At 36.5% G+C, this 16,055-nt stretch overlaps 1 protein-coding gene across 3 annotated transcripts in view; it reads left to right on the top strand.

Moving 5' to 3' along the window:
• Positions 1-16,055, top strand: part of ALKBH8 (alkB homolog 8, tRNA methyltransferase) — a 61,560-nt gene that overhangs the window by 36,965 nt on the left and 8,540 nt on the right. For all 3 annotated transcript variants that reach the window (XM_084781650.1, XM_084781648.1, XM_084781649.1), the window contains 3 exons: positions 6,727-6,878; positions 8,619-8,875; positions 15,633-15,782. In XM_084781650.1, coding sequence (XP_084637776.1) covers positions 6,727-6,878; positions 8,619-8,875; positions 15,633-15,782 — 559 coding nt within the window. The remainder of the gene's footprint in view (positions 1-6,726; positions 6,879-8,618; positions 8,876-15,632; positions 15,783-16,055) is intronic.

Genomic DNA, 16,055 nt, shown 5'->3' on the forward strand with positions numbered 1-16,055 from the left:
ATCTTCTTAACTCCTAAGGAATGAAGCATAATTGTAAAACAATAACTGTCTGGTCTTCAACCCCATCAGAAACTTGAGAAAGAATAAAATCAATTACCTAAGTAAGCAGGGAGTGCAGGCTAGCAGCTTCAAGAAAAAAAATACATAGTTTACTGCCTGGACAGCCATCCAAAAACTCTATAATTTTGGAACATCATCTTCAGCCTTCTGGCCCATTATATCTGATAGACATATTTCTGAAGCAGAAACTATTAAGGACTTGCTTGCCTTGTCTTGGCAGAGACTGGCAGTCAACTCAGCCTGCATCCGTGCTTGCCAGTTTTGTGCAGAATTCTGTCTGTGGTAGAAATGAGAACATTTCTTTACTAGGTGGCTTGTATGCCATTATTTGAAGACATCATCATATGGAGATTCTTGGATGCTCATTATCTTCTTTGAGGTAGGCTGGGGGATACTTCAAGGAGCTGATATGTAATATAATAAAAATCTTTTAAGTGCATTTTTCTGTAGGTCTCTGAGGTTTGGGGGCTTGTTTCTTTTTCTTTTTCTTTCTTTATTTTTGTGATAGGGTTTCTCTGTGTAGCTTTGGCTGTCCTGTACTCATTTTGTAGACCAGGCTGACGCCACACTCACAGCAGTCAACCTGCCTCTGCCTCCCAAGCGATGGGATTACAGGTGTGTACCACTATGCCCGGTCTCTGAGGTTTTTGAAGATCACCTATTTATTTATTTTTATATAATCTGTTAAACCTAGGATGTATATTTCTTTGAGAAATATATGCCAGACTAGTATCTGAGATGACCATGAGTTGATCAACTAATAATTAACTTGCATTATTTAATTATCCTAACCGGTTGTAATAGCTGCATTAAAAATACTGGAAGTACACCTTGTATTATGCATGGGTTGTATGGGTATAGTACCTCATACCAAAGGAATATATGAGTATATGTCTGTGTGTTTGTAACAAAGTAACCATGAATTTGTATCAAAATACTCAATTTTATGCCAACATATTAAAATAACTTTATTTAAATATAACAATATTTCTAAGTTGAAGAGTAGATATAATAATCCACATTTTGTTTTATTATTCCTTTAAGATATTTCTATATTCCCCTTTCTTCCTTTCAACCCCTTTCTCCTTACCTAAGAAGAAAAATAGAAAACAGAAAGAAAAAGAAAAAAGAAAAAAGAAATTCCCTGAGGCTAACTTCATTTTCTTTCTGAATAAGACCATTAGTAGCTTGTACCCAATCCCCTTAAAACAACAAGCTCTATTACTCAAGAAAACAAGCCAAATCTAGCAACCCAACCTCAGTGAAAATTGGACGTTGTTTTCTCAAGGGTGCTTCCTGCTGCTTTTGGGGCATAAGGTGTCTTTTGGGGGCCCCAAATAAATTTGGGGGGAAAAGGCTACCCAAGCTAGCAATAATGTTTTTGGTCTTGTCTCTAAATATTGAGTAATTCCGGGCTTAATAGAAGTCTTGTTGGGAGTAGTATGAAATACTGGACCAATTGAGATCAGCAGCTTTCTTCAAAGTTGACCTGGAAGCAGGCTCAGCAAACAAAGCAGTTGAGGCTGGAAAATGCAAGATGCTGGAACAGATGTGCCAGCATCTCAGCTTCATGGCAGATGAATCCTGTCAGGTCTGAGCCAGTGTCAGTTTCTGGTTCTTTTGTCCTGAAAACATAATTGTCAGAAGCATTATACAGTCCTAAATTTATAAATGTATGAGATGTGCGGGATGTACAGATCAATTAAAGATGGTTCTCTGCTCTTAGTATGAGTAGAAAAAAAGACATCTGTAAATGTGAAGGATTGCATGTAACAATAACTTATGGGGATTCTGAAGCCAACAAGAAATTTTGGCTGTGCATAGACATCTATGTCTCAGCCCGTCTCAGAGCTATTCCCCTGTACCAGAATCGCCAACGTACATTACCTGCTTGTTCTGCAGCTTGAAGTCATATATGTTTAGGCTGTTAAAATTTAGTAATCTCTTTTTTTCTTTTTACCTGGGTCTGTTTTATTTTGACCTTTCTCAAAGGGGATGTGTGTTACCATTATCATTGTACATACAGTTAGTATGTTGAAGTCAAAGTAAGGTTGCATAGATCACATTTAAAGAGACAAAGTGGTTGCCATGAACAATTGAAAAGACATGTTTTTTTAATAAACTTTATATAGCATCCTTTTTAATTTTAGAGTTTAAGCATACCCTAGGCATGTTATAACTGAGTTTTTAATTTTATTATAGCTATTTTTGTTCCACCTCATTTCCCCATATGGGATGGATGGTTCCACCTTTTAAATATATGAATTGTATTGAGTTTCTGGGAGCCAACTAGGCCAGCTTGTACTTGACCACCTGTATAGTTCCCTGTGTCTGTTTGCATCAGGTGTGACCACCACCTTTCTGCCATGATAATGTATCACGTTTAAAGGGGTAATCGGGCTTCCAGAGCAGTGTGACACCTCAACTCAGTCAGAATTCGAAAGCTTTTCAGTGTGAGAGGCACGAAGCTTGCAATCTTGTCTTCCTGCTCAACTTTGGATCCTTACATTGACCCACAGAACATACCTCTTAAGCCAGATTGCCCTTTGGCTCCAGTTTTCCCGTGGGAACCGCACTTTCAAGGAGATTTCCTGCCCTTTTTAAAGCAAAGTGACATCATTTCTCCTCACATAAACCTAAGATTGATGTGTATCCATCTTTTAGATCAGTAATGATGTATCCTCTATTATTAAGTGAAAGGAAACTTATATAGTAACTTTGAGGAAATTTTTATCATTTTGAATCCTAGACTGTCTTGGTAAGCAGCTTACCAGCAGGGAGTTCCTGCCCAGGAAAACTTAAACTGACTATCCTTTTTCTGTAGGAGGGGGCTGAAAAAAGCAGGTTATCTTATCAGCAAGGGTTCCTACCCTGACTCTATTGTATAAATCAGTCTGATCCAGAACTCAAGAAATCTTCCTCTCAATACCATATCATTGTAACTCAAAACCTGCAAACAAAAAAATCAAGCAAAGAAACAATAAAACCTAAGTTTTGGGCCAGTTGTACCAATTAAGACACGAACAAGCAAAGCCCTGTTCATCATTTATTTCTTTTTATTTATTTATTTATTTATTTATTTATTTTTTAATTCCTTTTTATTTTTTACATATACATTTATATTATTCCACACATATACAATAAACTACCTATAGAAGGAAGGATATTTTGGGGGAGGAAATTTAGTTGTTAAAATATATAGGTGGACCCTTTCCAGAAATAGCTGTCAAGTACCTTGTAGCTAGAGAGCCTTGAATTCCAGCTGCTATCAACTTTCCCTTCTACTTGGTCTTCTTGATTTCTCTCTTCTGGTGTGTATATGCAAGATCTTCAGGGGGTATTCTCCTGTCGTATATGATTTTTATCAGTTTTGATGCAATAATTTCTATTTTCTTATATGAATATACACAAAACCTATACCCCAGCATAACACAATTCCTGTTCTCCATTCTGAGGTCAAGGTATCCTTGAAATAGACAGGTTGATCTAATTCAGCAGAGTTTTCTATAATCTAATAATTCTCATCAGCCATTATTTTTTGTTCATTAGCATTCAAGAAATTTAATGTCCACCACCCCATCAGTCCAGGCTCTAAGATCAACAATTAATAAATAGGACCTTATGAAACTGAAAACCTTCTGTAAGGCAAATGGCACTGTCAACAGAATAAAATGACACCCTACAAACTGAGAAAACATTTTTCACCAGCCCTACATCTGACAAAGGGCTAATATCCAAAATATAGAGAGAATTCAAGAAATTAAACACCACCAAACCAAATAACCCAATTGAAAAATGGGGTACAGAACTAAACAGAGAATTATCAACAGAGGAATACCAAATGGCTGAGAAATATTTAAAGAAATGCTTAACATCCCTAGTTATTAGGGAAATGCAACTCAGAACAACTCTAAAATTCCATCTTATACCTATCCAAATGGCTAAGATCAAAAACTCAAATGACAGCACATTCTGGTAAGGATGTGGAGAAAGAGGGATACTCTTTGATTGCTGGTGGGAGTGCAAACTTGTACAACCATTTTGGAAATCAATCTAGCATTTATTCAGGAAATTGAGAATATTTCTACCTCAAGACCCAGCCATACCACTCCTGGGAATATACCCAAAAGATGCTATATCATACAACAAGAACATTTGCTCAACTATGTTCATAGCAGCCTTATTTTTAATAAGGTTGGAAACAACCTGGATGTTCCTCAACTGAAGAATGGACAAAGAAACTGTGGTACATTTAGACAATGAAATACTACTCAGCTATTACAAATAAGGCAAATGGATGGAACTAGAAAAGATCATCCTGAGTGAGGTAACCCAGGCCCAGAAAGACATGCATGGTATATACTCACTCATAAGTGTGGTACAGGATAAGTACACTAAAACACAGAGACTGATACACCAACCAAGGACCATATATGATGTGAACCTATACCCTCTGCTTAGATGTAGTAGATAGACAGCCCAGTCTCATTGTGGGTCCCATATATGGGGAGTAGGGACTCCTTCTGACATGGACTCTAGTCTTCCAACTTTGATCACTTCCCCCTGACAGGGTGGCCTTGCCAGGCCACAGAGGAAGAGGATACCCATAGTACAGATGAGACTTGTTAGGTGAGGAGGGCTCCTCATTCTGAGAACTAGGGGATGGAGGAAGAGGGGATCGGGAAGGGATGAGGAAGGGCAATACAATCAGGATGTAAAGAACTCAAATTGCAGGACAAACGGGTTACATATATTTCTAATCCCACTACATGCGAGTAACTGAGACTGGCTGAGACATGAGTGTCTAAGTACAGACAATTCTTGTTGGCTACAGAATCCCTGTGAATTATTATTAGAAGCCATTCTTCGGATGGCATGAATGAAGATTTACAGATGTTTTCTTTTTGTTCATACAAAGAGCTGAGGATTAGACCTGACTGGATTCATTCCACTCAGCATAATGGATACTGACATTTTGCATCCTTCTTTTCCATCACCAAGTGCTTCAGTTTTTGCCAGATTTAGGGGGTATGATACAGCAAAGAAGTGAAGGCCAGGCGTAGGAGGATGGTGGAATCCACAGGAGGCGTACACTGGGAGTGTGAAGAGAAGCTGTAGCTAGTGTTCTATTGTAGCAGTTGGAGCAACCTTGAGAATTAGGTTTAAGAGTTTGAGTCATAAAAAAATAGATGGCTGGTTTTGATTTTTTTATGACCATTAAAATATTTTCACTTTAAATGCAATCTAACCAATTTTTCAAGTATTTTTGGAATTTTGAGAATAAACATTACTTTCTTTTTTCATTCAGGCTCATTGTGTTGTTACTCATTCTTAGCTTTTTTAGAATAATAGCACTCACAGTAACTGAGTTACTTTGCATATATATTGTGAAAAGATTTCAATTTATTCTTGGAAATGATATAGCTTCTCCTCAGATACCGTTTTCCTTTGGGTCTTGTAGCACAGCACCTTGGCAAAGATTGCACCATGCAAGTGATCTCACACTAGAAATTCATTTGGTGGTGATGGTGGAGAGCAATGAGAGAGACAGAGATAGACAAACAGAGCAAGAGAAAAAAAGAGCAGGCCATGATGTCAAGGACCTTCTAACGAGTACACATGTTACACTGGTAGGTGATGATTACGTAACTGCAGGAGCTGAGTAGCTGAAAAGTGTGCTGGCGTTAACAATTTTGATCACTTTCTTTGTTGAAAATATATAGATGGTAATTGAAAGACTATCTGGTCTTCAAACCCATCAAAGTCTTGAGAAGGGATAAAACTTAGGTTAGGAGTTAAGATGTTTTTAGATCAAGAGAGATGTTTTAAGTTAATAGAGATGAGATAGGATAGATACTAATCTCCATTCAGAAATTTAGACCCAAAAAGATAGGAAAGATGTTTACTTCAAGTTTGCCAAATACAAACAGCCAAATCACTATGAATGTAACATTTATATAATTCCTGGTTGTCTCATGTTCTTCCTGGTGTATGTAGTTTATTTTACTCATGTATAATAATATTAATGTATATGTTGAAAAAGAAACATAATAAAATATTTTTTAAAAAGAAAGAAACTATATAGATGTTAGGAGTACTTATTTCTGAAAGTTTGGATTATAAATCATGCTAATGTTTAAAGCTTATAAAAGGATTGTAAATTCTTTGTAATACTTTTAAGAGAAAGAAAAATAAATATCAACGTTAGTTTTGAAGGTTGCTATTGACATTCATTACCTCCAAAGTGACTGATGTGTGTGTGTGTGTATGTGCACGTGCATGCATTTGTGTGCTTCACAAAGAGATGAGGGAAAAGGTGGTAGATAGCCAGAGATGGAAAAGAGGGTGATAGAGAAAAAAACAAAACAAAACAAAAAACAGTATACCAACTATTGAAATGGTATTAAGATCATTGGTAAAAGGGAGAGGTTGAAATAAGTATGCAGGCACAGGAAGTAAGCTTGATTTAAAACCTTTTTATGTTTGTTTTGGAAAAAAAAATAAAACAAAATCCCAACCTGCTATATGTACATTCTTTCCTAAGTACATTATAATTTGTAGAGTGTCATAAATTTGAAAAGATATGTCAATTCCATCATTTGTTGTCTTTCTTAAATATTGTGCTCACTGTAATGTCAAGTTAGTTATTGTATTTATTGTCTTCAGAATCACACCCAGAAAATTTGACACCGTCCAAGCATCTGAGCAGTTCAAAGGTGGAATAATCACCAGTGACATCAGAGACTTGACTTTGAGCAAGAGGGGAATGCGAACATCGTTTACATTTAGGAAAGTAAGGCGAACGCCCTGCAATTGTAGTAAGTCTCTAATTACGTCTGCACTGCAACAGAATTAACCTGGTTTGAAAATCCTTTAAGGCCATCATCAGTAATTAGGAGAGGTTTTTCTTAGCTTCTCAAGTGATAGCTCCTGGATTCTACCTTGTCTTAGCCTTTCACAGCACTCTCTGAGCTTCCTTCATTGGCATGTATATTCTTTTAAGGCAAGGGCTATATTTTATCATTAAATTGCCTGAAATTTGATTTTTTTTTTTTTAAGCATTGTTGAGTGCCAAGAAAGTGCTTTGTTTTTTAAAATAACACTTAAGAGTGTTGGGATTGTAGGGCAATAAAACATTATTTATGCAGAAATGGCTTTTGTTGGAAATGCTTGTCAGCTTTATACATTAAAAAAAAAAATACTAACAGGGAAGTTGGAAATGGCTGATTGCTTGTGTAGCTGACTCTATGGGAGTAAGTGGTGGTTTGTAATTTAGTTTGAAAACCTGGAAAGATATGAAAAGATCTGTACATCACAGGATGCTATCCTGACTTGCTTATATACGTGTGTCGTTCCCTGGATTTATTTCTTGGACTCAACAGAAAATTCTTTAACTTTATAAATGATAATTTGCAATTGGCAGGAAACAGAGAATGCTTTTTATATCACAGCCTATAGCAATGGCTATTATATTTAGCTGTAATCTTAAAGAGCATTTTAAATTATAAATGTTTTATTTTAGGGTCGAAGAGATGGTCCAGCTATAGCTCTTCTGGAGGAACTGAGTTTGCGTCTTCTCAGTACCCACACTGTCAGACTTTTAGTTCAGCTCCAAGGGATCTGATACCCTCTGGCCCCAACAGGCAGCCCCTTTCCACATGGCATATACAAACAGACATATACCCAAACAAAAATAAAACAAATCTTAAAAGAACAAAGCCTATTACATCTGAAGATGATAATCCTTTTAAAAAATTAAAATTGCTGTACTTGTGAGGCTGAAAAATGAGTTCTTTATTTCTCTTACAAGGGTCAATGAACTCATAAGATGTGTTACTTTAAATTTAAAGATGTTTAGTATTCAAAGAATTTCACACTACTTGAAGCTTTGTAAGCTATAGAAAACTAAAGCAAAGCTCCTCTTCTAGATCTACTTAAAATTTTTGTTGGAAAGAAAACTTAGGTTTCTTATGCAAACATTTGTTTGTTGTGGGTGGTTATTCATTTTAAGTAAAATGTCGAAGGCACTGGGCTTTAGTTTGCAGATTTCCCATCTTCTATTCTTTGACAAGTTCAGTCCTTGTCACTCACCATTACCCTTCTCCCTCTGTCTTGTCTTTTTCCCTGAGAAACCTCCCACCCCTTACTTGTTTTGTTTAGTTTTTGTTTGTTGTCTTTTCGTTTATTTTTATGACCCATTGAGTTTAGTTAGAATTACTTGCTTGAGCATGGTTGTAGAATATTTTCTGGAACATGTGGCTACATTGTTGAAGAAAATGACATCCTTTCCCCCAGAAACCTTCAACAATTCCTAGACTTTGTCCCATAGCTGGATTTTATTTGCTACCCTAGTCTTTTGCATAAAAATTCTTCAACAAATTAGGTCATTTATTATTGATTGAAATGTGGTCTCACTCTATGCCTAGGCAGCATGGAACTCACTATGTAGTACAGAGTGCCCTCAAATTCCTGTTGGTTCTGCTGTGCAGACTCTCAAGTGGTGGGGTTGTTGGTATGAACTGCCACACCTGAGTGCAGAGCTTCTTCTTTTCATATAGGTTACTTCTCAGCCTGTGACAGACAGAGGCAGGCCACACCTCCGTCCCTCCCAGCGAACAGTAAAGAAGCGTTGCAGCTAGAGCAAGAGCACGTCCATCATGTGTATGATGAGATTGCGAGGCACTTCAGCAGCACAAGGCACAGCCCATGGCCACGTATAGTAGAGTTCCTGAAAGCTTTGCCAAGTGGTTCCATAGTGGCAGATATTGGATGTGGAAATGGAAAGTACCTTGGGATCAACAAGGAGTTATATATGGCAAGTACTTGTGCTGTTCCTGTTCTCTCTCTCTCATTTTTATTAATGTTAAAAAAAAAATGGGGAGGGGGATGTTTATTACATGAGTACTGTATTTAACAGCATTTTCACTTTCCCTCTCTCAATTCCAATTCTTCCCATGTTTCTCTCATTTCTCAAGTTTATGACCTCTTCTTTAACTGTTACTATTGCATAAATATTCATATATATGTATATATCATCGTCTGCTGGGTCCATTTAGTGGTGTGTCTGTGTGTGTGTGTGTGTGTGTGTGTGTGTGTGTGTGTGTGTGTGTGTGTGTGTTTAGAGCTGAGAACTTGAGATTGGATAACTTATTGGGGGAGGGAGCTTTTCCCTGAAGAAGACTGGTTCTCCTTCTCTCAACAGCTACTAATTGCCTTTAGCTCTTCATGCAGTGGTGGACTTGTGAAATTTCTCCCATCCACATTAGCATGTCACCTAGTGTTGTTTAGGTCTTGTTTAGAGAGCCGTATTGTTGAGATTCCATGTGTTGAGAAACTATTTTGTGTATTGTATGGATGCTTTGCCTGTCAGTTAAAAAAAACTGTGGTCTGTGGAAAAGAGTAGAACAGAAGATGGGACATCTGGTGGCAGAAAGTATTCTGGGATAGAGCTAGTTGAGGCAGATTTGTACAGGAAGATGTGAGGACAGATACATGGTACCTAACTAAGCAGAGGTACCATGTGAGAAAATGTAGATTAGTATAATGGGTTATTTTAAGTTATGAGGTAGTCAGAGGAAAACCTAGCTATATGCCCTATTTATTTGTAAATATATTTTGAGTCTCATGCATTATTATTCCAGGATCTTGAGGCCAGGAGGAAAAACTACAGCACCCATGGGTGCTTTCCTATCATATATGCTGTCACAAAGCAGATGTCCTGTTTCTCTGGCTCTTAAAATCTTTCTGATCTTCTTATACAGTTTTTTGTTTTTGTTTGCCTTATGCATCTGCTTTATCTTTCTTCCCTTAGGATGTCCCAATAAGGAAAACCTCTCTATACAATCCTTTCTAATCTAGAGTTTATAGTCATAAAATAGTTTATTCATGATTACATTACAAGGTAAAATCTAAAGATGGAAAAATTTGCAAAGAATGTTATGCTTATATATACCTAGGGCAATAAAAAAAGAATTTGAGTTATCTTGGGGTGATATCTTAGTAGAGAAACATGAGAACCTGACTCCAATCCCCAAGTGCCCACATAAGACACTGGGTATGGTGGCACATGCTTGCCTTCCCAGTGTTGGAGATGCAGTGATAGGATGGTGCCCGGGGCTCAGTGACCAACCAGCCTAACTGATCCAGTGATCTCTAGGGATCCTTGAGAGATAATTGTCTCAACAAGATGGACAGCTCCTGAGGAATCACATTTGAAAGTAACCTGTGGCCTTCATAGTCTAATGCACACATGTATATTTACCCACATGTGCCTGGTTGTTAATTTTTAGCCTGTTCTAACTTTCTGCAGTGGCCCAAATAATAGTAATATGATGTGATAAAGAACCACTGCAAGGAGAGCACAAAGACAGAACCACTGTAAACCCTGATTCCATACGATTGGCTATAAGTGCAACTGTTATATCTCATCAAAACAGCTTCTTTTTGGAACAGAGGAAGACTATGATAGAAAGCCACATCTAGTCAAAATGCAAAGTAACTAATGATGAGTTGCTGAAGGCCAGCTAATACATCTTCAGCACAGCCAGCCACTACACCTGAATAACAGACTTGATCCCTGGCGTTCATTCGTCATAGTCAGAAAAGCAAAGTGTTGTCTCATAGATTAAAACCTTACCAATTTTGCTGTGCTAGTCGTGGGGCTAAAGCCATTTCCAATCCTGCAATTGTCTGTTTTCATTTGTTATTATTCCTTGATCCACCTATTCTTCTTGCTGTGTGAAGAAAGTTCTTTGAGTAATCAGCTCTCATATTAATATCCATGTTCTCACTGCTTTGTGATGACTGGAGCTTTTGTTTCTCAAGATTGGCGATAAAGAGAGGGAGTGATAAGAAGAAGGAGAAGGGAAGGGCAAGAGTAGAACAGATTGCACGAGTGAATGAATGAATGAATGAGTTAGTCCAAGTAATAAAAATATCTTAGGTTGCTTGGATTCTTGGATTCCTTCTCCACACTTGATAGTGTGCGCCAAGACAAAGGAAAACACGACTCCTGAGGTTAAAGGAAGTAGAGCTGATACTAAGAGGCAGATGAAAAGTAACGTTCCATCTAGATACAACGTAATATTCATGTATTGTTGTCATGTATATAGTTTAATTTTAGTTTGTGAATAACAAACTCACATTGAAGATGTAGGTTTTTTAATGTGTCATAAAAAATTCCATCCTACAGTTCAAAGGAGGTTAATCAAATGAGACTTGAAGACACATTCCTATAATCTCAGTTCTTGAGGGGTACTTGGTCTACCTCAAAAACAAGCAAACAAAAAAAAACCCTGAGGAAACAAAAGAAAGTGTTCGACAGAGCCCTATTATATAAACTTTAGCTTCCCTGAAACTTTCAATGTAGATCAGGCTGGCTTCAGAATCATAGAAAGCTGTCTCCCTCTGTCTCCCAAGTGCTAGGATTAAAGGCACATGCTTGCAAGGTGTTAACTTCTTTAAAACTTATTAAAAAATGTTTCATAGTAGACTCTGCTTTCTGACAAAAAGAAAGAAAGAGAACTTCTAAATCCACCAAATTCGAGCCAATGATATTGCAGACTCATTATAATCAATGAGTTGAAAGCTGTAAATAAATACAAGGTCTATAAACACGCAAAGCCAGAAGAGTTATTGCTGAATTCTATAAAATTTTCAAGAAAGGTCTTATACTAATTCTTTGTAATTTGTCCTACAAAATAGAAAATAAAGGAACACAACCAAATCTATTCACTAAGCAAGTGTTATACTGATCTAAATCCATATAAAGACACAACAAAAAGAGAAAACTACAGTCCAATTTTTAGATGAACACTGCTGCACGTATCACAATATTCAACCTCAAATTATGCCACACTGAAGCTAAGGTTTCTCTGAACTTTATATATTGCCCGTTTGATTTCTCTACAATGAAATTTTTAAAAATATTTATTATTTTAAATTATTGTGTATATGCATGTGTGCATGTACTTGTGCACATGAGTGTGTATATGCATGTATGAATGTAGATTTGTGTATATGAGTACACTGCTCATGGAGGCCAGCAGAGGCTATTGGATCCCAAGGAGCCAGAGTTAGAGGTGGCTGTGAGCCATACAATAAAGGTGGTATGAACTGAGCTTGTATCCTCCATAAGAACAGTCTGTGCTCTTAACCACTGAATCATCTCTCTCTCTCTCTCTCTCTCTCTCTCTCTCTCTCTCTCTCTCTCTCTCTCTCTCTCTCTTCTCTCTCTGTATATGTTTGTGTGTACATATTTTTTAAAGTATTTGCTTATTTTATATGTATGAGTGCTTTGCCTGTTTTTATGTACATGCATCACATACAAGCCTGTTACCAGATGGCAGCAAAGAGGCTCTGGATCCTCAGGAATTGGAGTTATATAACAAATAGTTAGCCACAATGTATGGATGCTCAGGAATCAAACTAATGTCCTCTGTAAGAGTAGTGAGTACTTTTAACTACTGAGCCATCTCTCCAGCCCAAATATTGTATATTTTTTAAGAAAAACAAAGTCCCTATTGAGATATTCACCTACCTGTTTTTCTTTTACCCTAGTAAGCCAGTTTATTATGAGTATATTCACTGTTTTTTCCCCATAAACATTATGTAACTTGATAGTACTATCACTTATCTTCATTTTTATATTGTCTCTTAAAATTTCTGTATTTTAGAATATATTCGGTGACATATATGTATATATGGGTGTTTTCAGTTTAGCACTGCTATAAGTAACTCTGGAGGGGTGGAGACTTAGCTCAGTGGCACAGTGCGTTAGTATGTGTGAGTAGTGGATTCTGGGTTCAACCCTACAGTGCACTTAGAATTTTGTTAGGTTAGATTTCATATTGAGTATATATGATACAATTAAAAACATAAAAAGACCTTACTATATATAAACATGTATATTGAAAGACATTTTGACAAGAAAAAAAAATATGTATTTGGAGGATGAGGAAGATCAGTTTTTTAAATCCTTGGTTTATTCTAGGCATTAGTACTAACTTTCTTTGCCATGAAATTTCATCATCTCCAATACTGAAATATAACTAACTCAAAATATTTTATAAAGAATCTGCCTAGGTGAATTCAAAACAGGTAAATGGCTCTTAGCCTGGTTTGCTTTTTCTAAAATCTGTGTTACTTAAAAAAAAAATAGTTATTTTGTTTTTATATTGTATACATTGGTGTTTTGTCTGCATATGTGTGTGTGAGGGTGTCGGATCCCCTGAAACAGGAGTTGCAGATAGCTTTGAGCTACCATGTGGCTGCTGCAAATTAAATCCCAGTCTTCTGAAGAGCAGTCAGTTCTCTTAACCTCTGACTCATCTCTTCTTCCCCTTGTCTTACTTTTTAAAACATTTTAGGAGAGTGATTATTAAGCTAGTGTTGTGAATATTTTTATCATAACAAAAAATAGCATGACTATTGCTTTTTAAATGGTAGTGCCAGTTTGCACTGTCAACAACATTATGTAAGGAGAGTTTTATCAGGCTGCCATTACTGTGGGGTATTTTGATTAAAAATATTTGGAAATTCTGCTTAGTGCAGGCCCCTCCTACTCTGAAGGGTGTGCTTACTTTCTGGTTTTCTTCTTTTCTTGCGTGCTAAGGTAAGCATCAATTAGTTTCTTGCACTAAAAGCTATGTTTAATAGTAGAAAATGGAACTTTATTTTAATGATTTTTTTTTTATGTTTTACTTCCAGAGTCATGTATTTAGGGTTTTGGTTTGTTTTATTTTTCTTTGAAAAAATTAAAAATAATGAAGATACACTTGGGTAGATGGCTCAAGAGGTCATACAAGTTCTTGTCATTCAAAGAAAAGGATGAGTTGAAATACTCAGGACCCACATAAAACCCAGATGTTGTAGCATATGTCTGTAATTCACTATTTCATCCAATGAGATGGGAGATGGAAAAAGGAGAATTCTTGGAAGGTTGTGGGCTAGCGAGCCATGTGTATATGACAGTAAACAAGAGAGTCTGAAGTAAGCAAGGTGGAGTGCAAGGACTAATGCTTGAGGTTGTCTTCTGACCTCCACATGTATGCTGTGGCACACCCATGCATGCCAGCATGCCCACACATGAGCATAAACACAAGTACACACATAACAAACAGAAATAGGGAAGAGTAAAGGAAGTGTTTTTAAACCTAATATGAATTTTTATGTCATTGATCTCTACCCAACACAATGAAGTATGTGGCTTTGCAAGAGTTCTTGAGTTCATGCTTTTGCCTCTATATAAGCCATCTTTCTGTTGTTTTGTGGGCACAGTACAAAATTATTATGAAGAATTTCAAATACTTGATACTACCTGTGGCATTTATAAAAGGAAGATGAAAAAAAAACATGATTTACCTATAGTTTGTGGAGACTCTGGCAATATAGATGAAAATCTTAAGCCAGGCTTGGGCTGCTTCTCCATCAGTGGAATCTGTATGACACAATGCATGTGCTTTCCTGCTAGTGAAAAGGAATGCTATGTCCAAACTTTCAAAAACATCTAGCAAGAGAAGAGAGATATTTCCTCTTATCCTGCTTGGCTACTATTCTGGGTTTGTGTGTGTGGGGGGGGGTGGGGGGTTCCTAACAACTTTTGTCTAAATAACCATTGAGCCCTACCTTTAAAGCTTTTTACAGTCAGATTGGATTTCTTTCTGTTGGCTTTTAGTAAGATTCAGCTTTCAGTCACAACTGGGCATACTTATAGCTTGGCTTTTGATTATTTTTTTAACTGAATTTAAATGTAAGAAAACATAGCCAACATCAAACTATATATATTATTTGAATAGTATTTCCATCCTGAGTTTCTGCTTATTTGCTGAGTTGTAAAGAATATAGATGAAAATAAATACATCTGATCAACCAGGTGTGTATCTTAAACAAGGGAGAGATTTAGGAATGGTGCTTATCCCTTGGAACATTCCTATATTGGATTATATCAAGGTAAGATTGCTAGTTGGGACTCTTTATTCCTCTTCATAAATTAAATCAGTTCTAAGGATTGAATATAGACATTGTTAAATACCAATTGGAAGTTGAACACATGTATTAAATATAACCAGGATGGCATTGTAGTTTTTAGCACAGCCAAGAATTATTTTGATAAGAAAATTCATATTCTTTATTTTCAGAAGGACTACAAGAACCTGAAGAATCAATGTGTATTATAATGAAGAAATAATGAGTAAATATGAGCTCAAACTGACCACTACTTTTGGATTAAATCTGTCCCTTTAATTATAAATTATTTCCCCTTTTATTTTTATTATTTATTTATTTATTTATTTTTAAAGAGGATTTTTCTGTGTTGCCTTGGCTGTTCTGGACTGGCTTTGTAAACCAGGCTGGTCTCAAACTCACATAGATTCACCTGCTTCTGGCTCCTTGAGGGTTGGTTTGATAATAACTGTTTTTTCTGACTACAATATGACTTTGTACTGACTGTTACAACTTGTAGTGTTCTTGTTTCCTTGTGAATACAAAGCTTGTGTGATTAGTCCAAGGTATGAAATAAACCTCTTGTGATATATAAACTAAATGCTATAAATTTTTTTTCTCTTTAACAGATTGGGTGTGATCGTAGCCTGAACCTTGTGAACATTTGCAGAGAAAGGCAGTTTCAAGCCTTAGTCTGTGATGCACTGGCAGTCCCAGTCCGAAGTGGGTCTTGTGATGCTTGCATCTCCATTGCTGTCATTCACCATTTTGCAACTGCAGTGAGTGTTGTTTTTCTCTCTATAAGAGCTTGTGACTAAAGTGACAGAAAAAGTTCGTGTGTGTGTGTGTGTGTGTGTGTGTGTGTGTGTGTGTGTATACATGTGTGTATATATACACACACATATATTTATTTATAGATTTTTTTTTGTGAGTCAAAATAAGCCTTTCTTTCCTTAAATATCTTTTCTTTCTTTTTTTTTTTTTTAATTTTTCTAGTTTTTTCATGGTATCAACATGAAATATCCTCCAAAAATAAACATTTTAAATGATTC

The sequence above is a fragment of the Acomys minous genome, assembly GCF_964271855.1.
Source record: "Acomys minous genome assembly, chromosome: 5".
Taxonomy (NCBI): Eukaryota; Metazoa; Chordata; class Mammalia; order Rodentia; family Muridae; genus Acomys; species Acomys minous.